Source organism: Charadrius vociferus, unplaced genomic scaffold (assembly GCF_000708025.1).
Source record: "Charadrius vociferus isolate BGI_N301 unplaced genomic scaffold, ASM70802v2 scaffold34, whole genome shotgun sequence".
NCBI classification, from domain to species: Eukaryota; Metazoa; Chordata; class Aves; order Charadriiformes; family Charadriidae; genus Charadrius; species Charadrius vociferus.
This window is the reverse complement of record NW_009647989.1, coordinates 416,225-440,316: the sequence shown is the minus strand read 5'-3', so window position 1 is coordinate 440,316 and position 24,092 is coordinate 416,225. Positions and strand designations below refer to the sequence as shown.

Here is a 24,092-nt window from a genome sequence, read left to right as displayed (position 1 = left end):
ATGTGCCCCAACTATCTATTTCAGCCTCGCCAGAATCCAACAAGGAGACTACAGGTTGAACATGTATGTTTTTCTGCTTAGGAGACAGAAATGGGCTTTATGGTACATGTTGGGAGAGCATGCATCGTATTTGCTTAAAGCCGGGCCCTCTGTCAGCTGTGCAAGATTCCCATTGTACTCCTTCAGAGCAGGAGGAATTAAACGTGCTCCCAAGTTTTAAAAGGCAAGCTGAGGCCCTCCCATGAGAGTAGAGGGTTACTATGTAGTAGAACAGCAGTATACCTGAATGTATATAGTAATTTGCTCTTCAGTTTGATGAACAAAGCCGCAAATGAGATAATAAGGGGAATAAATTTTAGAATTTCTTGAAAAGGCTTATAAAAATGAAGAATTTAATATGACCAAAAATTTACATTTTGCCACGAGTGAGGATTAGATGACCAGTAAACTCTTCACATTTTGTTTCATGTTAGCAAAAAAATAATACTCGAGGAAGTATACACATTTCCTGAACAGTTCTTTTTTCCTCAGAGAGAGGGAAAGGGGAGGACAAATTAAGAGCAACTAATTTAGTGAAGTTTGAATGCAGAAATAATTGAGATGTTTTATATACCTGTAAGATCTTAACAAATTTACCTCTTTTCCATTTTGATACTGTAAATTTCATCACAAATTGCTTGCAAGTATGAACATCTCTGTTTTGGCCATCGTGACATCAGTTGTCTCACAGTAGCATCAAAGGCTTGTCTATCTCCATCAAACTAAGAAAAGAAAATTGACAGGGAATTATGATATGGTCTTACATTCTCCTGTGAAGGAAGTACTTCTGATGAGATTTGGTCTTCTGAACACTGTGTAATGTCAATGTTCATTAATTAAACAGGTTATTAAAAAGTTTTCAAACAAAATTCATATAAACAACATGTGCAACTTGATTTGGTTGTGTTTGGTTTTTTTTAAAAAAATTATGAAGAATTTAGTGATCAGTTTCTGAACACAGTTTAGCAATAAAAAGGCATAAGCAATGAAATGGGCTCTATCAGTTTTGCAATGCTGGACAGAATATGGGAACTCTGGTGCAGGGGTGGTCAAAAGTGAATGATGCAAGCTGGTCATGTGCCTTTTTTTTTTTTTTTTTTTTTTTTTTTTTAAAGTAAAAGGTGATAAACTATCTCCATGATTTGGATAGACTGGATGAACCAAGTATTTTGAAAGTATTTTCAAATGTTTCACTGGGGTCTGATTACCAGACAAGCACTGCTTCAGAGCAGCAGCTGTAAAGTATGAAAGTACTAAATCCACTTCCAGGCAGGGTTTGCTTTTTTGGGTTGTGGGGAGGTGTCCATCTCTCCAATAAGAACTTTTGACTTTCAAGCTACTGCTGTCATTGGAGGAAAGAGGAACTTTGTCTTTGGTGTCTCCCCTCCCCCTCAATCAAGCAGTTTCTGAGTTAAGGGTGTCAATATAATATTTATACATCCCCTTTTTATTTTGGCTTCACTAAGACATGTTTCAGCTACTGTATTGAAACAGTTGCTTCCGTGTTTTGGGTCCTCTTTCATTAACAGCTTCAAGAAACAGGGAAAAAAACCCATAGCTTTGGATTAGGACTTCCTGATGGTGTCTTATGTAACTTGGGCATTTGACAAAGAGATTTTTCTAGCCTCAGCCAAGCTCCTTGGGTAAAGAAAAAATCCTATCTAGTTTTAAAACCTAATTCAAACTCCTTGAAGGAGAAAAAACTACAATGGGTGAATTTTACATTCCACTTCATTAGGAACAGAATTTATCACCTATTGTTCAATTAGAGTTTCAACAACAATATTTGCTTACCTTTAATGATAAGAAGGGCATCACAGTTGCTTTTGGCAGATCCACCTGTAAAAATGTCATCAAGAAATCAATACTTAACAGTTCTTCTGTTACCAGTTTGCCAACTAGAGATTAGTTCACTGAAGGGAGTCAGACTTTTTGATCGTCAAAGAAGGACTCATGCTGATAGAATTTATTAAGGTTTTAAGCTTGATCTGTTCATAACAGATTCCACTATGAAGAGTTCTGAACAGGCATAAGCAAACAGGCAATATGTTTCCTGAAAAGCATATACCATTTTGAAGTCCTTTGTGACATGGTCAGTGAAGTCTAAAAGCTACATACAAACAACAGCTGTGTTGGTTTAAATAGAAGAGCAAATCTAGCGGGAACAAGTTATTAAATCTACCACAATAATTAGGCATGAGTACAGCTTAAGAATTTACAGCTAAATATTTGTTAAATTTTGTTCTATGCAACTGTCCAATATATACAATTTGTGATACTTTTCAAGAATTAAGGAAACATGCCACGAGTCTCATTTAACCAGAAGTTTGGTTCATTTGGTATCTCTAAAGTGAGGCTATTTGCCATAGTTTGTTCCAGTCAGCAACTGCACCACCCAATTCAATTAAGAATTTGAAATTAATTCAGTCTTCTGCCAAATACTTACCGCTAAAATCTCAATCTCACTTGTTTTCTGTTGCAGGCTAGAAATGAATGTCTGAAGTCTTGTTTGCACCTGTCAACAAAAGATGGGCAATAGTAAAACACACTGCTTGTGTGACACAGGCTGGGAACGCTTATTTTCTATTTCATGGCTGATGTGAACAGAGGAGGCTGTATCTAACACAAGATGTAGAAGTACATCATATTTAAGCTAAAATTCACATTTAATATCATTTTCAGGAACAATTCCACAATAATCCTTGAGGAGAAGACAGGAAGGAGACTGGGGCTGAGCCACTCTGGCAGCAATGGTAAAGATTTGATAATACTAGTATTGTACTAAAGCAGACAAAACTGCATGTTAGAATGTGAATTCTCACATATGTAGTTAAAAATTGCCTTTCTGGGTGTTAGATAACTTTTCAGATGCATGTCAGAACCTGTGACTGGATACAGTGAATCATCTCTAGCTGAAGAAGGACAACTGATTTGAAAGCCAAACCAAAGTATTGGTCATGCCTTGTAACACGTTATTCCAAAGCAAGCTAGTAATCCTGCAAAGACAGCACTTTACAAATGTAGCGGCAGCCTTGCACTGCATTGTCTTTTGTACCTTAGAAAGAGGCTTTTGTACATTAAAAACCTGAAAACAAAGTCTGTTTAGCTCAAAGCTCAGAGAATAACATCTACTACTGTATTTGGGTTCCAAGAACTATTTACAGCAGGGATTTTTTGTTGCACACCCAAATTTCGACTGAAAAGGGATGAGTTTACAGTTCTGTTTTACCATGTACTCTAAACATCTTGAAGCCAATAGTCCTAGATGAGCAAACTCTGACATTTGTTTCTAGCATCATTTAATCTTTTCTACATTATTAGAATAGCATATTTTAGGCAGTTGTTTTTTCTTTTTCTTTTTTTTTTTTTTTTTTAATTCTGCAATTTTTTCTTCGGCCTTTAGTTTGAGACAACATAATGAGATACACAGAGTATGCATTACAAACATACTGCAAAAAGTATGCCGAACTTGCACCTTTAACACACTTTAGCATTTATAAAAATGTTGAAAATTCCAGAACCATGGTTCCTCCTAAAGTAAGATTTGTAATATATATATATGTGTGTACAATGATGGCTGAGCCACAACAATGTCACAGATAATCCCCATGATCCAAAATGTGAAAAAAGAAGTGGTCTTTGCCTTCAACCTTTTGTGTTGTTCATAGTTTACTTTATGAATAAAGAACAAACAGGATGCATTTGTGGAAGTTAGGTGATAGTGAAAATAGGAATTCTACCATTCCTTAACTTCTAAGGGTCACTTCTTACCACTTATTTGATGTGCATGTATACCTGAATTTCTTGACGACGCCTGGCACTGGCAGATAATTTTTCAGGAGCTATAACACTAACATTAGGCACTACAAGAGTTCCGTGTGATTCAAACACACCTAAAATGCAAACACATAGTTTTAGATTATATTTTTCCTTATACAAGAAGTAGCAAGAAACAGAAAATTCAGAAATGTTAATAAGCTAAGGTTCAAAAAGATGCTAAAACCGGCTAAAGTCAGTCAAGTACATAGGATAAGGAAACATGTGCATGTAAATTATCAAATGTTCACTTATGACTTTGAAAGACTGGTTGGTAAGAATAAGAAATCTGGTATTTTACATCAGTGTTCCCTGAAAATAGTAAAAGGTTCCAAATGGCTTGCAGAACCTTACAGAGGAATGTAGCATACATAATAACAAAAAAAGAAAAGCTATTAAAAGAATGAGGCACCTATTTAATGGTCAGTCCTGTAGCAGAGTCAATGACAAAGCACACAATAAACCCCAGCCCCCAGCTCCCCTGAACAACAATAACTGAAATCTGAAATGGCTTATTTTGAAATCCAAGTGGCCTCTTCTGGTAACCAGACATACGTGGAAAAAAACAAGTTAAGCATGGCCACCTCTCTCCCTCACTGTTACGAAAGGGGGTGTTGTGGTTTAACCCCAGCTGGCAACTGGAACTACACAGCTACTTGCCCACCCCCACTGCTTCATGTGCGGTGAGGCATAAAAAGAAAAAAAAAAAGGGGGAGGAAAGGGAAAAAAACCCAACCCTCATGGGTTGAGATAAAGACAGTTTAATAGAAACAATAATAAAAAGGAAAAATAACAATAATGACACAGGTCACTCGCTGGTGAATTGGCACCATCCAGAGCAGTGATTGCAGATTCCCGCCCCACCCTGGCCAACCCCCATGTACTGAGCATGATGTCTATCATATCAAAAATTTCATTGGCCATTCCATCCTTCTGTCTATACTTTTATGGGAAGCTGAAAAAAGTCCTTGAGTAGTGTAAATATCACTCAGCAACAACTAAAACCAATTGGTATGATTGACATTCCTTTCACAGCAATCACTAGAAAGAAAATGAACCCTTTCCCAGCTGAAACCAGCACAGAGGGGAAAAAAGTTTCTTAAAAAAAAAAGGCAACCACCACTGCCCACTGTATGAGTACTTAATAAAATAATTATCAACAATGCCAAACTATCCCCACAAAAAGTACATAGTATTATTTTTTGTCTACGAACTTCTATTATCAGACTAAGGAGTGCAAATCCGTAGCTAGAAATGTAAAGGCATTTTCATTAGAAGGAAAAAAAATAAATCTAAGTAGAACAGTAGGTAGGTCTCAACACTAGGTATGTCCTTTTTGATCAAGAGGACATTTGATTTCTCCTCAGCTAGGAAATGTTCATTATTTTTGGCCTCCCCAACCCCGAATGACTGCATCAATGAATGCTTCTATGGGGAATATTCTGTCTGTTGCCCTAAGTACTTTACTTTGTTAGTCTGGAGAAAATTTCTGTTTTAGATTGCTTGGAACAACATTTGAGATTTGGAAGAAATGTCTAACCAGAAGCACTGCTAGAAAACGTTTTCTTGCTCCGATTAAGATGTATGTTCCAGCAATATTTTCTTATAATACAGTTTTTAAGCAGAAAGAAATAGTTTGTGTTCTGTAACTAGAGACTAAATACCTGAATTATTAGTAAATGATCCCTTTTGATTTGGTACTGAAAGATTATCTGAGGTTTCTCTAAAAATAAACAAAGATAGTTAGGGAAACAAATTTACAATAACAAGGAACAACTGTAGTAATACATGGTTTCAGATTGTCATACAAACATACTTATTTCATTCCAACAGATAAAGAAATTTATGGAGACCTCCCAGCACATATCTGCAGATTAAATTCTATTCTGGAACAGACAGGAAATCATACAAAATTACATTACAAAATCTGATCTAGAAGCAATTTTTATGGTTCTTATAGATACAAAAAAAAATGCGCTCCCCATCATGCAAGAGTGATCTAGATCCTAATGCTAGAACGTATTACAAGAATAAATTAACAATTTGGAGAGAATAATCTATGATTTCTTATCGGTTTCTGTGAGATAATACTGAAGTATCAAATTAATATTTATATTTAAGATCATACATATTCAAAGCAGCTTTCAATTATTAGTTTGGATCCCTTTGCTTTCCACATTGAGGACTGATTAACAAAGAAATTTGCCAGTGTTACTACAATTATAATTACTGCATTTCTCTGTTTAGTATTACCAAATACAGGTTTTTCTCTATTCTGTTCTCAGGATCTACAAAGAAAGTAACTTTTAGAAAGAATGATTTTCTTTCACAGCCTCTAGTAGATCCTGTAGATCTGTCACAAAACACATGAGAATCAGGTTAGTTGCAATGTTAAATGCCAAGACTGGCTGAGGCCAGACAAAACAGAGGAAGAGCAAGTAGCAGATGTCAGCCATTTGCACAAACTACTGCTCGAGTTAAGCATTTCCCAGCTTAATGATTGTCAAGTCTACTCAGAAATCCTATGGATGTCAAATCTGTTAGTTTCTGAATTCAATTTTGTGTGAATAAACCATGTCTGTTCCTGCTGCCACTACATATATATATATATGTAGACACACATACACATATATTTATGTGTGTGTGGTTATCATATATTTACAAAGAGAGAAGAGTGAATAACAGCTACACTGCTTAAGCACACAGGTGTGACTGTAGACTCTCATGTGATATCCATACTAATTTCTATGGGTGACAATAAATAGTAATTTCTACAAAGACAGGATGATTGGGGCGTTGCTGTGTACCCCAAGCCTTTGCCAGGTGTTACTTTCATTTGTGCCAGCCAAAGCGTACAGGTGTGCTACAATTACACCTTCATTTTTACCATATCAACACTGCCTCAGAATGAAAGGGATTTGCTGCTTTAATTCTTTGATTACACAGTACATGAACATAATGGACGTAAGAGGGACTTGCAGGCAGTCCTGCCATACAAACAATACCGGTGTTCTAGTAGCATTTGAGCCGGATAAGCACATGGCCTTTTAATTTAGGAAATACCATGGATGTCTGAATGTAACAGCAGCTAGGGAAAATTAGTCTCTCTCTTAATCTCAATAAAATTCTATAACCAAGCCTTTTGCTTTCTTTCCTGCTCAAAAGGAATTCAGCAAAGCTCTTACTCTTTATCAAAAAAAAAAAAAATCAAGGTTTAACGGAGCATATCTTAAAATTATTTCATTAAAACATATATACATTCACTTCTGATTTTGACTATTCACGTGGACATGTTATGCTACTTACCTGCTACATCTTTCGTCACAGATTTTAGTTTTCAGTTTCTGGATCAGGTGATCTACTAAGTCAGATTCTAAAATCCTTTTCTCCGTCTGTCTGTCTTTCTCAAAGGATTTCACCTATGATGTAGTTCAGTGGTTCTTAAGATTGTTCATTCTTAAAATGGCACATGAATAAACTTATCAAATTTCATCAAAACCAAAGTGGATTATTCACCCGTTAGAGGTGAAACAGTCAAACGTAGGAAGCTATCATCATTACCAATCAATCACTGCCAATTAAGTCTTTGATTAGAATTTTATTTTTTTTTCCCAACCAACTAATTTCCTCTGCATTCCCAAGGCTTAAACTAGCTTGGCTACTTGTATTTAGTATGTGATTTTTATTTATTTATTTATTTTAACAGAATGGCCTATAGGTGCAAATACCATATTAACAATAGCATATTTGGTTTGGATCTTTTTTCTTAGTTAAGGAATTACATTAGAATAAGGCTTGCCTTTCAGTTTGCAAGAGTCAGACTCTGCTCCGTCTTTACTAGGAAGAAATTAATCAGCAGCAACAGCACTCATTTTGTTAGCAAGCTCTTTGTTGGTTTTGCTTCAATAAAGCCATATTTAAAAGAACGCTCTCTAACAGTTTTGTGGAAGACACTGATACATTGCATTCTCATAATCAAAATCTACTTGTTCATACAGTTAACTGCACAGTTATTTGCTATCTGTTACAATGACTTGAGAGAGATTAGTTGTGTAGCTTAAGTAAGTTTTAATTAGAATAAATTACTTACAGTTATAATATGGTGTGATTTATGCTGTCTCCTTAGCTTTACTTAGCATGAGTAGCTAGATTTGCTGAAGCCTTTAGGCCATAATAGTTAATTTTCTTAGTAATTTTCCTAGCAGCTGGTACAGTGCTGTGTTTAGTGTCATACTGTAAGAAAAATGTTGATAACACACTGATGTTTTGGTAGTGTTTTCCCTAAGTCTGGAACTTTTCAGTTCCGCATGTTCTGCCAGTGAGTGCAGGCACACAAGAAGCGTAACCCAGAAGATAAGGAGGCTACAACCGTCAGCACAGACTGCAAGTCAACAAGATAAGAGCAGTCAACGGCCTGCCTGCCCACCTGGACACAGGAAAAAAAAGCCAATAACGTGTTACAAAACCCCAGACCAAAAATCACCAGTGGACTAAAGGATGCGCGAACAGCATGTGAGGGGTGGGTGTATTCGCAAGGATATAATTGCCCAGGGATTTTTTTGTTCAAGGTCCCTCCCTTTTCGGAGGCACCCAGCCTGGGCTGACCTTGCTGCTGTGCCTTTCAATTAAATTACTTATTTTTATAAAATCTGACGGCTGAGACTCTGCTGCAGGAAACCTAGGGTCGAGTCTGAAGGAGGAAGCACCCCTGAGAATAAGAGTGTGTGTGTGCAGTTGAAAGGGGCACCCGTTGGCCCACTGGGGTCCCTCGTTTGAGCAGTTACAGACTCAGGTGGTGTGTGTGCGACTCCTTGAATGGCGTGTGAATGCTCGGGCAGCAGCTCCTCCTTTAACAATGAGAAGGAGCATGAATAACAAGTGAAAAGTATTTTAGTAATGCACACTGGTTAGGTACACCAGATGCTGTCAAATGATTACTTCTTTTTTTTTTTTTTTCAGTCAAAGAATGAATTCAAAGAACAACGATCTTTTTCCTAATGATCCAGAATCGAGAATATTTTAAAAATTTTAACTTCTAAAAACGTACCAGAACCACAGGCTGCAGAGCACAGAAGGTGGTGATTCATGTTGTGACACAGTCCAGTCTTTCTATCTTAACCTTACGTCACAGAGATGAGGAATGTGGTTCAGACTCTGCCTGTTTAAACTACATGGATTTTTTTAGATTTATGTTTTAGTTACTTTTTTTTTTTTGTAACGCGGAAAGCTGCCAGTTGGAAGGATGAAGCAATAACTCCAAGTTAAGCAATGTTTGCACTAATTTTTGGACTTTGCTTGAAGAAAGGAGATCTGTGAATAACAGTTACGGAGGGATAAAAGGCAAGCTTCTTCACAGGAACTTTCTACTACTTAGCAACTGAAACTGTATTTACCTGAATTCCATCTACTTAAATACTTTATTGAAAATAATCATGATCTTAAAGAAAAAAAAAGAAACCTAGAACAACAGATTGTAAATCTGAAACATCATCCGGCATCCTCTGGTCCCACACTTACCTTCACATGACTTCCTTCTTTATCTGACACAAGAGCCACATATGTAATCCCAGAGCATCTGCAATATTCCTGCAGTTCTTCCTGGGACTAGAATGGGAACAGGGGAAGGGGAATGGAACAGAAGTTTGATTACTTAAGTGATAGTTTTATAATCTGTCAAAGCCTCCTGTCCTTAATTAAAATAGCTTGATATGGAGCAATTACACTAATTATATAAGCTTCTGCGAGAGCAAAGCTTGATTAACAACTCCAGGAGGTGAAACTTCATTATACATATATTTATCCACCTAATCCTCCCCAAGAATTGAAATCTAAGTCTACACTAGACAGAGAGAATGCCTAGGCCCCACAGTCCTAGTTCCCACATGGAAGGGGCTCGCTGGATCTAGAAGTGCAGGGTCTAGATAACTGTAAAAATGTGCAATGTAACATCAGTCAAACAGGTACCACCCCACTGTCTGCAACTTTCAGTAACAGCTCAGTCCTGGACGACTGGTACTTTGTCATGATGGCTGACTCCAGTCGGGTTTCCTGTAAACCTGAGGCCGACTCACATCATTCTCAGCGCGGAGCTTACCGAAGCGCTTGCTACACTGACTTAGCAGTGGGTTGCAGGACAGCATTAGACAGAGGCCTACCTATATCTTCATTCCTTAAGAATTGCAAAAAGAAGAGAACCCAGGGTGATCATAGGAAAAGCAGAAAGATTTGGATTTTCTTTTCAATTCTGAGGGATTGAAACTGTCAGAAATGTTATGGCAAAAGATTACAAAAAAGTCAGGCAATTATGCGAGTGAGCTCAAAATCGTCTTCTCTGCAGCGCGTGACTCCAAACAGGCAACTGTGCAGTGTTTCTTTTGTTAGCCACCAACTGGCACACTTAACGGTGAACTAGACTCATAATCCTCAGGTAACTGCCACCACTATTAACAGCGACTTCAGCATCGCCACATAGCTCACTACTCCAGTGAGGCAGTAGTGACTAAAGGTCTGCTTCCTTTCAACTGGAGATAAAAGGTCGCAACTCAGCTTGCCACTCTCTCTCCTTCCTACCACACGTCTCTCCAGGGACAACATGGGCACCCCACAGCATACCTAGTAGCTCAGTTCACTAAACTGTTTTTCTAACAGTAGAATGATGTCAAAGTTCCCTCTGAACCTGATAGTCTTCAGCCACCCGGGTGTATTTAAAACTTGATGCTACTGTTCTGTTCTAGACGTGCCCTTTATTAACTCATTAATTCAGGGAACCTACTTGCAGCCCTCATTGAAAGCAGAATGTATTGCCTTCACTAGTATAAAATACGCTTCTGCTTTGAAGCATCCTCGCTTCACTTAATTGGAGCTAAATGGCCTCATTTTAAATTTATTATGCAAATTTCCCCCTTGATTTCAATAGGCCTTGGACTCCACACTCAGTGTATAATTGGGGAAGGTCACTTAATTCCTCTGTGCTCTGAGGAGTACATCAAAATTCTCCATTGCACTTTAAAATACCCTGGGAGATAGAGAGGAAGAATGCTGCAAGACAACAGAGACTTTCTTAACATTATTGTATCTGAATAGCACCCTTCATGCTCAGTTTTATGACTCTGTAACTCAATAAAACTTAGAAAAAAAAATCAAAAAAGGATGGTCTTAGACTGCAATAATCTTAAGAGAACAACAATATAGTTAACAGACAGAAATAGGAATTCTACCTGGGACCAGTCATACATTATTTCAGCTGGAATTCCTGCCATCCAGAGCTTCTGAACAATATTGATGGCTCTACCCATTGACATCTGACCAACACTTACAACCAGCAGGTCACACGAGCTGGCAGAAACCTGAAGGCAAAGTGAAAACAAGGGAGACAATATTAGCCACAAGACCATCTTTTCCCCTTTAGAAGGCAGTTAAAGTAACAAAGAAGGACAAATATACTAACTTTTTTCAAAATGCATCAAGTTGAAAAAAGGGGTTACATCCACCTCTTTTTAGAGCCACAATCTACCCAAGCATGTTTGAAAGTCACTGAAACTTAAATCTTTCATCAAAGGCATCTGCGCAACCTCAGCTTGCAAAGTACCCTAGCCTGTTCTGTTCTTTCCTTCCCACTCTGCTTAGGAATGTTAATTTATTCTTATAAAGAAAAGTTAATAAAATACACTTTCCACAACCAAGTGAAGTTGTGTGACACTGTACGAAGTACTCCATTTTCTTAAGTTTCCTTCCATCTCCACCTTCTATACTTCTACAAAGGGAGAAGTTATAGGGGCAAGCTAACACTTAATACCTAAGTATCTATGGTTGTACTCTTCCATCTGAAACAAGCCACAGGAGAAAAATGTCCCATATAAATTAAAAATAAACAGGTATAAGCCTGAAGATCCTCTCTTCCACTAATTCTTATCTTATTAAATAATTTTATCTAGAGAAACACAGAAGAGAACAGGTCATCTTGACATTTGCTGTCTATTTCAGTATGGAACACATCTGAACATCTTGTTTTTTGCCCATCTGTGGCTACAATTAGGTTACTGAACTGTCAGTAATAAACAAACAAAAAAACCCCCTTGTCCCAAAAAACAGACTTACAGACTCCTCCACACTGGAAACAGCAGCAGTTATTTTATCTATCGCTATGCTGACTCCAACAGCTGAAGGAACTGGTCCCACCATCTGTGGCCCTCTAAATTGTGGAATCTCAAAACAAGACAAAAACAAAATGGAAGACCCAAATAATTGTCTCTGCAAAACGTCAAAGAGGTTTTTAATGTTCTCATTAAAAGAGATGAGCACATACCAGATGATCATATCTGCCCCCTGCAGCAAGAATTTCAGGCACAGTTCTTTGTCTTCTTTTGATGTATGCTATAAACTGAAAGATAATACCATTGTGCTGCTGTATTTTGTAAACTAATCCCAGATTTATAGAAATCTGAAAAATAAAAATGAATATGTTTTCAAGACCTGTACTAATATTACTGGTTAATATAATTAGTTTCCAATTAGCAGTATGGATTCAAAACACTTTTCTCACATTAGGAAGGCATACGGAAACAGTTTGTATTTCCAAAAATTTAAAATGCAATTAAAAATAAGGAAATGATGCTTTAACCTTAAAGCATCCCAAGAGACCTAACAGCACAAAACCCAAACAGCAAGCCTCAAGGAAGGTAGGCCTTTAGCAGTCATCAGCTTTCTGTAATTTTAAAATATTTATAGCTTGTTTCAAAATTTCAAATTCTTTTACGCTCTAGGTAATGCCTTCAACCTTGGTTGAAAAACAAAAAAAAAGTCTGCATGTCATGAGATAGAAATTAACCCAGAGACGTATGACAGAAAGAGGTCTTATTTTTCAAATGCATCTTAAAAAAAAAAATTAAAACAATAAAAATCAATGCTGGTATTACTACTTGCCATCAAAAGACACTTTGGTGTGGTTTTTCTATTCTGAAATATCATTACTTTGTTTCCTGGCAAATTATGAGGCCCAGCAGCCTATAAATCCATTAATTTATTAGCAGAGTATTTTACAAACCTGAAGTTTTATTCCAAGTTGCTTTAACAGACCAATTATTTCCTCCAAATCCTTCATTCCATGCTTCAACAGCTGAGTGACACCTGGCTTTTGTTTTATCATTGTGTTTAAAAATGGAAATACATTACTTGCTTCTCCCTTCTGCTCAATGAATCTGTAGAGTCGAGAAAGCTAAAAGCAAAAATCAAATAAAGAAAACATAGGTAGCACCACTGACAGTGCTCACAACAGGTCACATCTAAAAAAATGAAAAATACTTGACTCGGTGCGAGTAAAATATGTCTTTTTCGCCTGTTCTGCCCAGCAGCCTGGTTTTTTACCTAGTTAGTTGAGGCAAGGAATGTACAGGCAGAAGTCTTATCAGGGTGTCCAGAAGTTAACCTCAATACTTAATGCACATTCCTCAACACCTGCAGACATTTTTTTTTATTTTAAAGTTGCTGTTTTACTACATACCACTCTACAGTATTCCATTTACTCATATTTCCATTTACTCTGTAATAATAGTCTGAAAAATACATTTAAAGGAAGAAAGAAACTCGGACAGTTGCAATACTGACTTCCAGAGAGAACAGAGAAGAAAATCAGACTGCTACCAAAGGGACAGATCTATTTTGAACAGCAGATGTAACAGTTTATTTTTCTTACTCTGGTTGATTAAATTGCAAAGTAAATAAAATACTACTGACTTATGGCAAGTTACAGTGAAATTAACACTGAATTAAAATTACTTACACTATTTGATGTGAGAGAAAGATTACAGAATTTGGCTTCTACTTCTCTTTTAGTTAGCTTTTCAGTCTAGAAGAGAAACAGATTCAAACATATTCAACAACTGAGTTACCAAAAAAAAAATTACTATTGTCAAGAAGAATTAAAACACAACTTTCCAATACTTTCAATTAAAGGTTGCATTTACAAACTGCAATAGTACTGTAAAAGAACAAAACCAATAATTAACTCATTTTGCAGCTATCTTGTAGTGAGGCCATATTCAGCTTGGTTTCAAGAAGCAACAGAAAGTATAAAAACACCAATTGTGTTGAAAAGCACTTCAACGTAAATACTGAAATGCTTATGTAAATTAGTAAAAAAAAAATAAAATGAAAGGAAATAAAAAAGACATGTTGTTGGGATTTAAACACTACTTTAATTATTCAAATGAATTTCACCTATTTCTCTGCTTATGAGGTAGCAAAGATCACCATGATATTAAGATACGTTTTAAAGTTTTTATTGAATAGCTTTTCAGTTCTTATACACGTGAATAATTCCCTCATAAATACACATTTAAAAATCATCTTAAAACATCCCAAACCAGAAGTAACAAAAGAGTAATTAACCTAAGTTTACAGCCCACAGCCAGCCAGCCTTTTTATGTATCAACAGGATATTCCTTGTTATGCTGGCATTGTACTGTTACTCATTTCTAGAGATAGCTCTACAAAATAAGATATTCTAGAGTGATGTTTACAGAGATTAGGCTAATAACTAGTATCTTACCACAGCATCATAGAGAATGATGTAAACTTGATTAAGTTTATCCTCTGGTATCCCACAGTGCAGAAGTATAGCTTTCAGTAAGGCAGTGTGGTTCAAGTAAATACTGTAATTTCTTTCCTAACAAAGGGTAAAGAAAAAATAAAAAGTTTTACTTGTACTCCATTTTCCTAAAAAAACCCAAAAACCAAACAACCCAAAAACCCCCTTTTTCCTAAACATTTAACAATAGTTGAAAACTAACTCGACACCTCTCATTCCACCACCCTACCTTCCATCTAGAACTGAAGAATAGCAAGACTTGTCCCATTCTACAATAATCACCTGCCTGACAGATAAAAGACTTTATTTCAATGGCACTGTAAGGATTCAATTAATGTTTCCTTTGCACACAAACCTATGCTTCATTTTAAGTTTACCTACAAAACATATTTGTGATCAAAATGACAGTGTTCTTAACTGACCATTGATAAAATGTGAAAACAGTTCTGTACTTGCTAAGGTTAAAGGAACTAACATTTTTAAGCACATTAGACTACATATTTACTTAGATTAAAATTTTAGGATGAAAAAGAGAGCAAAAGGAATGATTAGAGAATCTACCTGTAGCACTGAAAACTCTTGAATGATTTCTGAAATGGCATAAATTGTTTCTGCTATAGGCAAAAAGCTATTTCCAGTAGATGTAATAATGTCAAATGCACATTCTAGGAGTTCTTTGGGATGACAACGGTCTAACTTCCGAGGTCTGAAAACTCGCTCTATACAGTATCTAAAGGAAACATTAAAGAACAAATCAGTGTCTTCAGTGGTCACTGTCATAAAGCATGGCCTCTGGCAAAACATCATCTCTACGTCCTTTACCTTTTCAAGTTTGATATGTTATTTCTAGCTACAAATCTTGCAAAAGGAATCTGAAAAATAAAATACATGAAAATTGTTGAAACAAAACATTCAGTCTGACTAGACTCTGACACTGGATATGAATTACTACTGTGCAGTAACACTTGTACTCTCACACATGTAATACTGCCTTAAATATTTGCCATATCCAAGTAATATTCATCTAATCATCCTTGTTGCAAATTTTAAACAAAAACATCCAACCCCCCAAGTTCCTAGAAGAGCTTGGAGAAGTACACAAGGACCTTTTTTAATCACTCTAATACATGCAAAACATCACAAACTGACTATGAGTCTATTAAAATGTACAAACAGGTATTTTGCTGCTTATGTAAAGATATAAAGGAGAATTTTTTAACAAATCTTCGGTCAACACGTTTTCTAAAACAAGTAATTCCAACGGAAAGATCAACTTTGTAGATCCTGCACAAATCCTTAACTGTGAATTATACTGTATAGCTTGACATTATAAATGCAAAGGAAGGGTGAGTTAAATTGAACTTAAATTAACGAAATGGAATATAGAGTCATGTTCTTTAACCATCAATAATAAACAAAAAACCATATAACTTAAAGCATTTAGGCGTTAAATAAAATGCAAGGCAATTAACTAGGCCAATATGGCATATAACTGGGTGGTACTGATAGAGGAATCTCAGACAGCAAAATTTCAACTGTGCAAACAGCACTTCCTCTTAGGAGCAGAATGATCCTTGACATCACCTGTTTGAGGAACATTGAACTGGGCAGCCTGTTACCCACACTCTCTACAAAGACTCACAGATAGAAAGGGATGGGAATATTAGAATTTTCACTGGCCATTGGAAAACTCTTGTCTCTTATTATATGCAAGAAAAAAAACACTGTCCTGGTTTGAGGTAAAACGGAACCAGTTTTGTTCAGTAACATGCTCAGTATAAAAACTGAGGGATCAAAGGGTCGGCTCGCTCTTCCTTCAATGGCCGATGTCTGAGGAGGACTCTGTCTGTCTGTCTGCCTTTGATCCCAATCCTGAATGGAGATCTGGAATCCAGTTCCTGTCTGTCGCTGAGTCCAGCCTGGGACTGCCTCAGTGACAGCCAGTGTCGTGACTGTCATCTCAGGAGCTTGATGTGGTTTTGTATATATTTCATTATTTCTTTTTATTTTATTATTAATATTTCATTAAAGTAGTTTAGTTCCTTCTAAACTCATACATCTCTTCTTCCCTCCTCTGCCTCTGTCTTTGAAGAGGGGTAGAGGTGAGCATCTGTCGGTCCCACGTGGGGTTCCCCAGGTCCCCCGTAGCTGATTTGGCCTAAACCACCACACACAAACCAAAAAAACGCAGCAGTGACATCGATCACACATTTATCATATGGCATTATTTTCACCTATGTTTTTTAAAAAAAGAGAGTAACATGTACTTCTTTCCTTTGTGTTCAGGGCTCCAGCTATCAAGACCAGGAGTACAGCACTAAGGAATACAGGAACAGACACTGAAAGATACATTGTTTCAGTAGTCAGAAGTATAAGCCTAAACCGCATTTGTTACCAGTGAACCAAAGGTACCTACAAACACCACCGCACTCTTCAAACCCAGCTTTGCCTGTAGAGATGATACTACTTACTCTGAGGTCATAAGGGAGCATTACCAGCATCCCACTGTGATCCATGAAATACGAAGCTTCATTATGTTCATATAATTTTTTATTTCTGGGCATTAGCAGCGGAGTATGCAGCTTGATGGCTCCTGCACAAAACCAGTAAAATACCATTATCTCCCATTTCAGAAGTGGCATCTGCTTTTTACAAGCTCATGAACAACCTTGCAGAGTGTATCTCAACCAATATCTTTCAAAAATTACATTATTGTAAGTGTTGTTAATAGACTTTCCTCCTCCACCATTTAAAGACAGACATCAAACAAACTTTGATGTTTTATCTTGCACACTTCTTGGGCTCAGCAGGCAGTGAGAGAAAGAGAACTGCAAATGCCACAGCCCCAGCAGAATCCTCACCTTGCCCTCCCTCTTTAAACACCAGCCTTCACAAAAGCTGGCATACGAAACAGATGAGAAACTCTGCAGATACCAGTAGTACTGTTTTGGTCTAGAGGTACTTCCACAGAGAATAAGTATTGTTCAGACATGTTTTAACCTGCATCTCAAAAACATACTGCAAGTGTTTATGGTTCACTTTTAAAACCTCATAAACACAATTTTTTTTCTGACTATATTTTGCAATCATCTATCTGTATAAATCAAATCTTCATTGAAACCTTACTATTAAAAATAAAATCACTAATCATTGAAAAATACATTTGTTTTGTCTACTGATTCTCAAACAGCTATTTTTTTTTATAAAAGCTTTACTCACGTCTTCAATTAGATTTCAACATAAGCATTTAAATCAGGAAAAAAGCAGCCCCAAACACAAAGAAATGCTTCTATCCATTACAGGTGGCAGATACAATCTAACAGAAAAAAATATATATCCAAAAAAACCATTTTTTTTTTTTTCCGAAAGAATGAAAACATTGCAGTCTCCAAAATGCTGACAAACATTTTCCAAAGTCTGTCAATCTTTAAATAGGGGGAGGGGAAGTAACTTCCTACTTGACTTCACATTTCTCAGTTTCTCTTTCTTTTGTATTGCCAAACCCTGATCATGCTTAATCAGATTACGAGATAATAGGAAACCTCCTAGTTTCTATTTTAAAATTCTCCATTTTATATAAATTAATACCGTGAATGCCTATAAAACAATACAATTTACAGTATTTCATAAATTTTCTTCCTATCTTAAAAACTCATTTTAAACAAATACTATTACTAATGACTGGATAGAGTCCTGGAAAGAAAAACCAAAGACTATTAAACATCATGATACCACCTCTGGCTCAGGAAGTTCCTATGCAGCAAATCATCGCTAAGAGGAGCATCACTGCAAGTACCACTATACGCTTTCTCTGCTTCCACGTTCTTGAGACCATTCCCATCCTGGCTATGTTCAGAGAGAGGTTACTGTGCTACATGGATGCTTGGTCTTTCACCATAGAGCTATCCTTATGTTTAGATCTGGATTGTACATAATATGCCCTACCTCTCAAAGCTCAGACAGACTTATCAGAACAAATACATTCAAAGATATAATTAAGATTTTCACTGCTCTTTCTATAGAAACTTTAAATCACTCAGATTTGAAGTTAACAGCTATTACTGGGATGCCAAAATAACAGCAAAAAACAATGGAAAACTTCAAATGATATGCAACTACTGAACATACTTTCTGGACTCGTATGACAGCAGTAAAACCACTCAATTCTCTTAAATCCATTCAATCACAAAAAAGGAAATGAACAACTTTTGTAAACACACCCACCGTGTCTTTTAAATATCCGGCTGACAATCTCACACACATGCTGCTGTATCTTGGCTGCCCAAATAGAAAAACTACCCTGAAACCATCACAAATAAAAAGTACATATATAATTCATATGTCATCAACACTCCATGTAATATAGGCAATAAGCATTCTGATATCTCGTCCCGCTATAATAAATTGTAATGCTTACATAATAAAAATAACTACAGCTATACAAAGCCTCACTGTACTGTGTTACCTCGTATTTCTTTAGACTTGGAAAGATTTAAGAGTTGAGAAACCAAGAAGAATTACTTTGATTGCCATGATTAGAAAGGGAAGAAAACAGTCACAGGCAACACATTCTGTTGGCAGTCAGATGCAAGTACCATTAGTTTGACAGAAATTAAGAGCAAAGAAAGTAATCATTTGGACAGAAGATGAAAGCTTTAGCTGCTACAATGAAACACTACTCATTTCATCATTGATGAAGAATGAATGTACGGTTCAAACAGGAAGTGGTTATATTCAAGCCCACATAGTACAGATCTGTAGCTTTAAATGGAAACTAACATGAAGGTTAATCTTAAGAGATAATGCAATTTTCTCAAATGCGGTACGAGTTTACCCATAGAAACATGATTTATTTTTTTTTTTAATTTTCTTTGTAAATCCAACACAGGAAAATAACCCCACACATCCCCTAAACACCTACAAACCTTCAGCATATCACTGTCGTAAGTATAGTCTATAGCTGGAGATACACGCTGTGAAAATATCTGACTCATCATAGTCCGGTAGGCCTTTCCATCCACGTTTGCTAAGGTATGGTGGAGTACTTCGTGGAGTTCGGACTCTTCCATTTGTGGTGGTGGAAGATGTTCACTTTTTAACAGCTCCACAGCTGTTGGTCGTGCTGCAGGATCATGGTTCAGAAGCCATGTAATAACTGACCTCTACAAATTAAATCAAAATTTTATAGTTTAGAAAAATGTTATACATTAGCAGTATTTACAACAAACTTCTTAGTCACATACATTAATAAAAAAATTATGAGACCCTACAGGGTGTAGAAAGAAAGCTGGATCTGAATCTTTGGTGTGGATATTCTTTGCTTATTACATCCCAACTATCTTTTTTGTGGTATTATCTGAATAAAATTTACTAAATCACAAAAATTATTAGAAATGTATCTCTTGGGATGACAAAACATGTACTATCCTTTTGTTGTTCTATGTTATGCTACCTCTGGCCTCCCTTTATTAACAAAGTTAAGAGAAAACAGAATCATATGCACAAGAAAGATTTGAGAGTTACAGATACTAAAGAAGGGGGAATCTTCCTTGCATATTTCAGTAAACCGTACAAGAAACATTTTTATAGTACTAGTAACAGGCAGATTGCTGTTCCACAGGCATAACATACAAAAAGCTAATGGTCAATGAAAGAGTCCGCTAGCACAATGATAAAATTATCTACGTGGTGCAGAAAAGATTACGTTGCTCCTTATTACTTCATTCCTCTGCCATAGAAGCATCTTGAACAGCTCTTCTCAAACTCAGAGCAGTCAATTCAGCTTGCACATCTCTTTCTGTTCTGTGATGCAGATTTCAAAAGTTTAAGTTAAGGGTTAAACAATGTAGCTGCCATTTGTATGAGCCTAAAAAATGAAAATTGTCCCTCAGAGCTTAAAAGGTACGCAGTTCTTTATGACTGTGCTCAGGGCATTTTGTGGGTAAGTATATTTCCTTGTCAACCTAGTATATTCTTTTGAGATTTTTTTTCTTACTTTTTTCTAATGTCATGTAATAAGAACTTGGCAGAGATTATTAATTTAAAATTAAGTGGGAAAAATAATAATTAACGTTTCTTGACAGGGATTACCTAAGAGTTAAAATGTCTTAAAAATTACCTGCTTTGCATTCTTGACTTCATCAAAGTCTTGAGGAAATACAATATTGGGCTATAAAAAAAAAAAACAACAACAACAAACAAAACCCACATTTGAATTATAACAGGCAGTCCAGCTTCCTGCAATTAGTCTTATTTTTAAGTTCTACATATTTATACAGAGAAACTAAGCATTTTTATTGCCCATGGGGAAAAAAACCAAGGCCGAACAGAAAACGCATGGCAAATTTAGTTTGAAGAGCTAAAAGGAAAAAAAGAGTGTCACTCAAATGCTTTTATGATGTCTTCTGAAATGAAGACACAATCCATAATCACAGGCATTTATCAACTACACTGACTGATGGTAATACCATTAGGAAATCCCCAGTGCATTAAGGGAATATCAGTACCAGCTCCAGTTTTATTCTTCACTTTTCATTATCTATCCTATAACTTTTTTCTCTTTTTTTAAACACTCCCCATGGAAATGTTTTTGCTGGTTTGCATCCTTTTACTTCTCTTACTAATATTGTGCATGAAATAGTTTGTTATCTTTTACACGTGTACACTTACCAGTCTTAGCTGACCAAGAACAAAGATCCTTTCTGATGCAGTACTCATGGGATGGTAAGACATTTCAAAGAATATTATACCCAGACTAAAGAGGTCCACTTTCTAAGGAAGAAATAAATGGAAACTTAAATGTAATACCTGTGAATTCTCTGCAGAAGATAATAGCGGAGAAAAAAAAATAACATTTTGGTTAAATTTCACAGTATATTACAGCCAGAGAGAGGGGTGGTTTTTTGTGGTTTTGGTGTGGCTTTGTTTTGTTTGGTTTTAAGTTTTTGTTAAATAACACAATCCATTACGATTTGTTAGACTTTAATGCCTTCTATCATCACAGCACTACCATGACATAAAAAGTCTCCCTTCCACTTTGAAAGCATTCTTGCTTTGAAATTCAGCTCATCTCTGCCTACAAACAGGATCCTCTGATGAAAAAAATGCACCCCCACCTCCCAAAATCACAGTCTAGGAATCCAGGAGAGCAATATGTATTTCTGATTATGACATTTTACCTTAACTAAAGACTGTAAGATCTACAGTGACTACCTACTTTCAACTTGAAGTCGCTTGCACCTAATCATCATCACAGCACCGGTAGAAAAACTGACCTGCCCACATCCTTCCACCCTTGGTCTCCTCTCAGAGGAATATTTCTCACTCCCTTGTCCATCGCAGCAGTCCCACCACACCCTTTTCCACCCTGAATTCACCTTTGTAGACCAGGAATGACCTAAATTGTAGCTGGGACCTTAGATTCCACGATAACTTTTTATTAGGTCTACTTAATCGTACCTGATTGTATGTAGACTTTGTGCTTCCTTGGACCTCTGGGCTGACATACAGTGCGGTGCCAACCATCCCTGTCAAATTACCTACGTGGCAAAAGATGAGAGTACTAGTTTCCAGAAAGTGGGAGAGAAATGCAGCGTCAAAAGTCAAGGAAAAAAAACCAACTCACTCATCTTCTGTCCTCATTTCTTCTAGGTTGGAATGCACTCCTTATTGCGAGAGACCCAGTCAAGAACAGTTTGCAGAACAGACAGTTCTTACCTTCACATGTCAAGTATCTGTGTCTGTCTAAAGCATCTAAACCTATCGACTGCTTTACAGAATTGTAGTCGGTCAGCACGCAAATGATACAACTAAGTTTCACTTCCATTACACTCATCCTAAGACACACAACATACTAAAGTTTTCTTTAAACACAAAATTCAGCCTGTTGTGGAAGGTGTCAAAAAAACCCCAACCAAACACAAATCCCTGAAATCTTGAAATTGGCCTGTACAGGCAAGAGAACAGAAGTGCAGATGGAACATTTATACAGGATCTCTATATACCTCGCCATGAGCAAAGCACTGATCTATGGCAGAAGGCAAGCAGTGGAAGCAAATTCATTTTTAGGTAACAGTCAAAACTGCCAGATTATATGTAACATATCTATGCAAAAGTTGGTGGTTGGCTGTTTTCCCCCCAAGAAAAAAAAAGGTTCTATTTTCAAAGAATGAATGGAAGTCCTAACAGAGTATACAAGACTGCCAAATGTAAGTGTTTGTTTAAAATAATTTAAAACAAGCTACCATGTAAACTAACCTGATGGGTCAGACATAGCAGAACTATCAGAGGGATTTTCGTCTTGTTTAGAGACCACCTGAAATCAGGAAAACAGACACTTGAAATGCTTCTATTGGCTTTTCTCGTTGCTTTGGTTGGCAGTACATGGTTTAATTCTAAAACCTTAGAAATAAACACGTTTATGGCATTCACAATATAAAGTTCAATAAGCACTATGCTTTTATGTTTTATTTTCATCTTTTGTGTTATTACAACATCAAATTCAAGGTTTTTCATTCACTTTCACTTGTACTTACTGCATTTGCTGGATGATCTGTAGCTAAACCAAAATCACCAATTTTGACATGATCATCTGAATCTAAAAAAATGTTCACAGGTTTCAAGTCTCTGTGGATCATTCCCTATTACAGCAGGAGAACAAAAAAGAAACCCACAGAATATTAAAAAATAAACACAATTGAAAATAAAATTCTCTTTATAATAGACTGGAAAATCATATCACCTACTTTTATTACAGGTGGAAATCTACTGCATTTAGTCACTGATGATTAACTTTGAAGTAAGACCATAGTCTGTAGCCCAGAAGCTAGAAACAATTTTCAGTGCTACCAGATACCTAACAAAACATTTTTAAATGTGGTCACCACGACAGTGACAAAGGAAAAAATCTGAAGTGGTTCATTACAAAATTTCAAGTTTATAATAAAATGCTCTAAACACCTAGAACGGATTAATAATGGAAAGGGCAAGGAACAAACCTTGCTAACAAACACCCAAAAATGAGTAGAATATCAAGAAACCCATAGAGAAAGAGGCATAACATAGATATTATAGACAGGTCATAACTGTCATATTTACTGACCTTTTCATGGATGTAAGCTAACCCATCTAAAATTTCTCGGAAAAGCCTCCAGAGCCGACTGGTGTCTTCATATAATCCTTGGTCAATAGTATCCCTTAACGTGCTTTTTTCACAATACTCCATCTTCATTTTTGCGTATGTAGGGGACAGAAGGAAGAAAGAGCAGTTTTGTCAAGAAAAGAGACCATCAGAAACTTGTATCTGTGTGCATATTAAAGGCTGGTTCTGTAACACATAGTTAAAACACAGCAAACAATATCACCAAAACATTCAGCTGTTCGGAATTATCCCAAGAGCTGTCTCTTAGCTAAAAACATGAATTCACTTATGGGTCCTATCCCATTTTCTGGGACAACGGTACAAGCCTGTAGAGTAGTATATTCTCTAACATAAACGTTAAAAACAAGGTGAAACGAACCATAATGCATGTTTAAGCCATGCTTTACAGAATCTCTGGCTTTATTTTACTTGGTGTCTTAACTGCTTATATTATGAATGTACAGGGCCCATGCAAACAAGCTTATTAAAATCTAATTCCATCTAACTGTATCT

At 36.4% G+C, this 24,092-nt stretch overlaps 1 protein-coding gene across 1 annotated transcript in view; it reads right to left on the bottom strand.

The window, feature by feature from the left end:
- The window catches only part of EIF2AK4 (eukaryotic translation initiation factor 2 alpha kinase 4), a 40,299-nt gene that overhangs the window by 749 nt on the left and 15,458 nt on the right, over window positions 1–24,092 (bottom strand). Inside the window, exons 15-38 of the mRNA XM_009883497.1 lie at window positions 23,541–23,663; window positions 22,975–23,079; window positions 22,697–22,754; window positions 21,899–21,978; window positions 21,110–21,211; window positions 20,559–20,609; window positions 19,366–19,602; window positions 18,665–18,740; window positions 16,912–17,033; window positions 15,263–15,312; window positions 15,002–15,170; window positions 14,402–14,518; window positions 13,634–13,699; window positions 12,899–13,069; window positions 12,161–12,295; window positions 11,953–12,060; window positions 11,073–11,201; window positions 9,373–9,459; window positions 7,162–7,274; window positions 5,520–5,578; window positions 3,835–3,932; window positions 2,486–2,554; window positions 1,834–1,878; window positions 637–761 (exon numbers count right to left, since the gene is read on the bottom strand). Coding sequence (XP_009881799.1) covers window positions 637–761; window positions 1,834–1,878; window positions 2,486–2,554; window positions 3,835–3,932; window positions 5,520–5,578; window positions 7,162–7,274; window positions 9,373–9,459; window positions 11,073–11,201; window positions 11,953–12,060; window positions 12,161–12,295; window positions 12,899–13,069; window positions 13,634–13,699; window positions 14,402–14,518; window positions 15,002–15,170; window positions 15,263–15,312; window positions 16,912–17,033; window positions 18,665–18,740; window positions 19,366–19,602; window positions 20,559–20,609; window positions 21,110–21,211; window positions 21,899–21,978; window positions 22,697–22,754; window positions 22,975–23,079; window positions 23,541–23,663 — 2,495 coding nt within the window. The remainder of the gene's footprint in view (window positions 1–636; window positions 762–1,833; window positions 1,879–2,485; window positions 2,555–3,834; window positions 3,933–5,519; window positions 5,579–7,161; window positions 7,275–9,372; window positions 9,460–11,072; window positions 11,202–11,952; window positions 12,061–12,160; window positions 12,296–12,898; window positions 13,070–13,633; window positions 13,700–14,401; window positions 14,519–15,001; window positions 15,171–15,262; window positions 15,313–16,911; window positions 17,034–18,664; window positions 18,741–19,365; window positions 19,603–20,558; window positions 20,610–21,109; window positions 21,212–21,898; window positions 21,979–22,696; window positions 22,755–22,974; window positions 23,080–23,540; window positions 23,664–24,092) is intronic.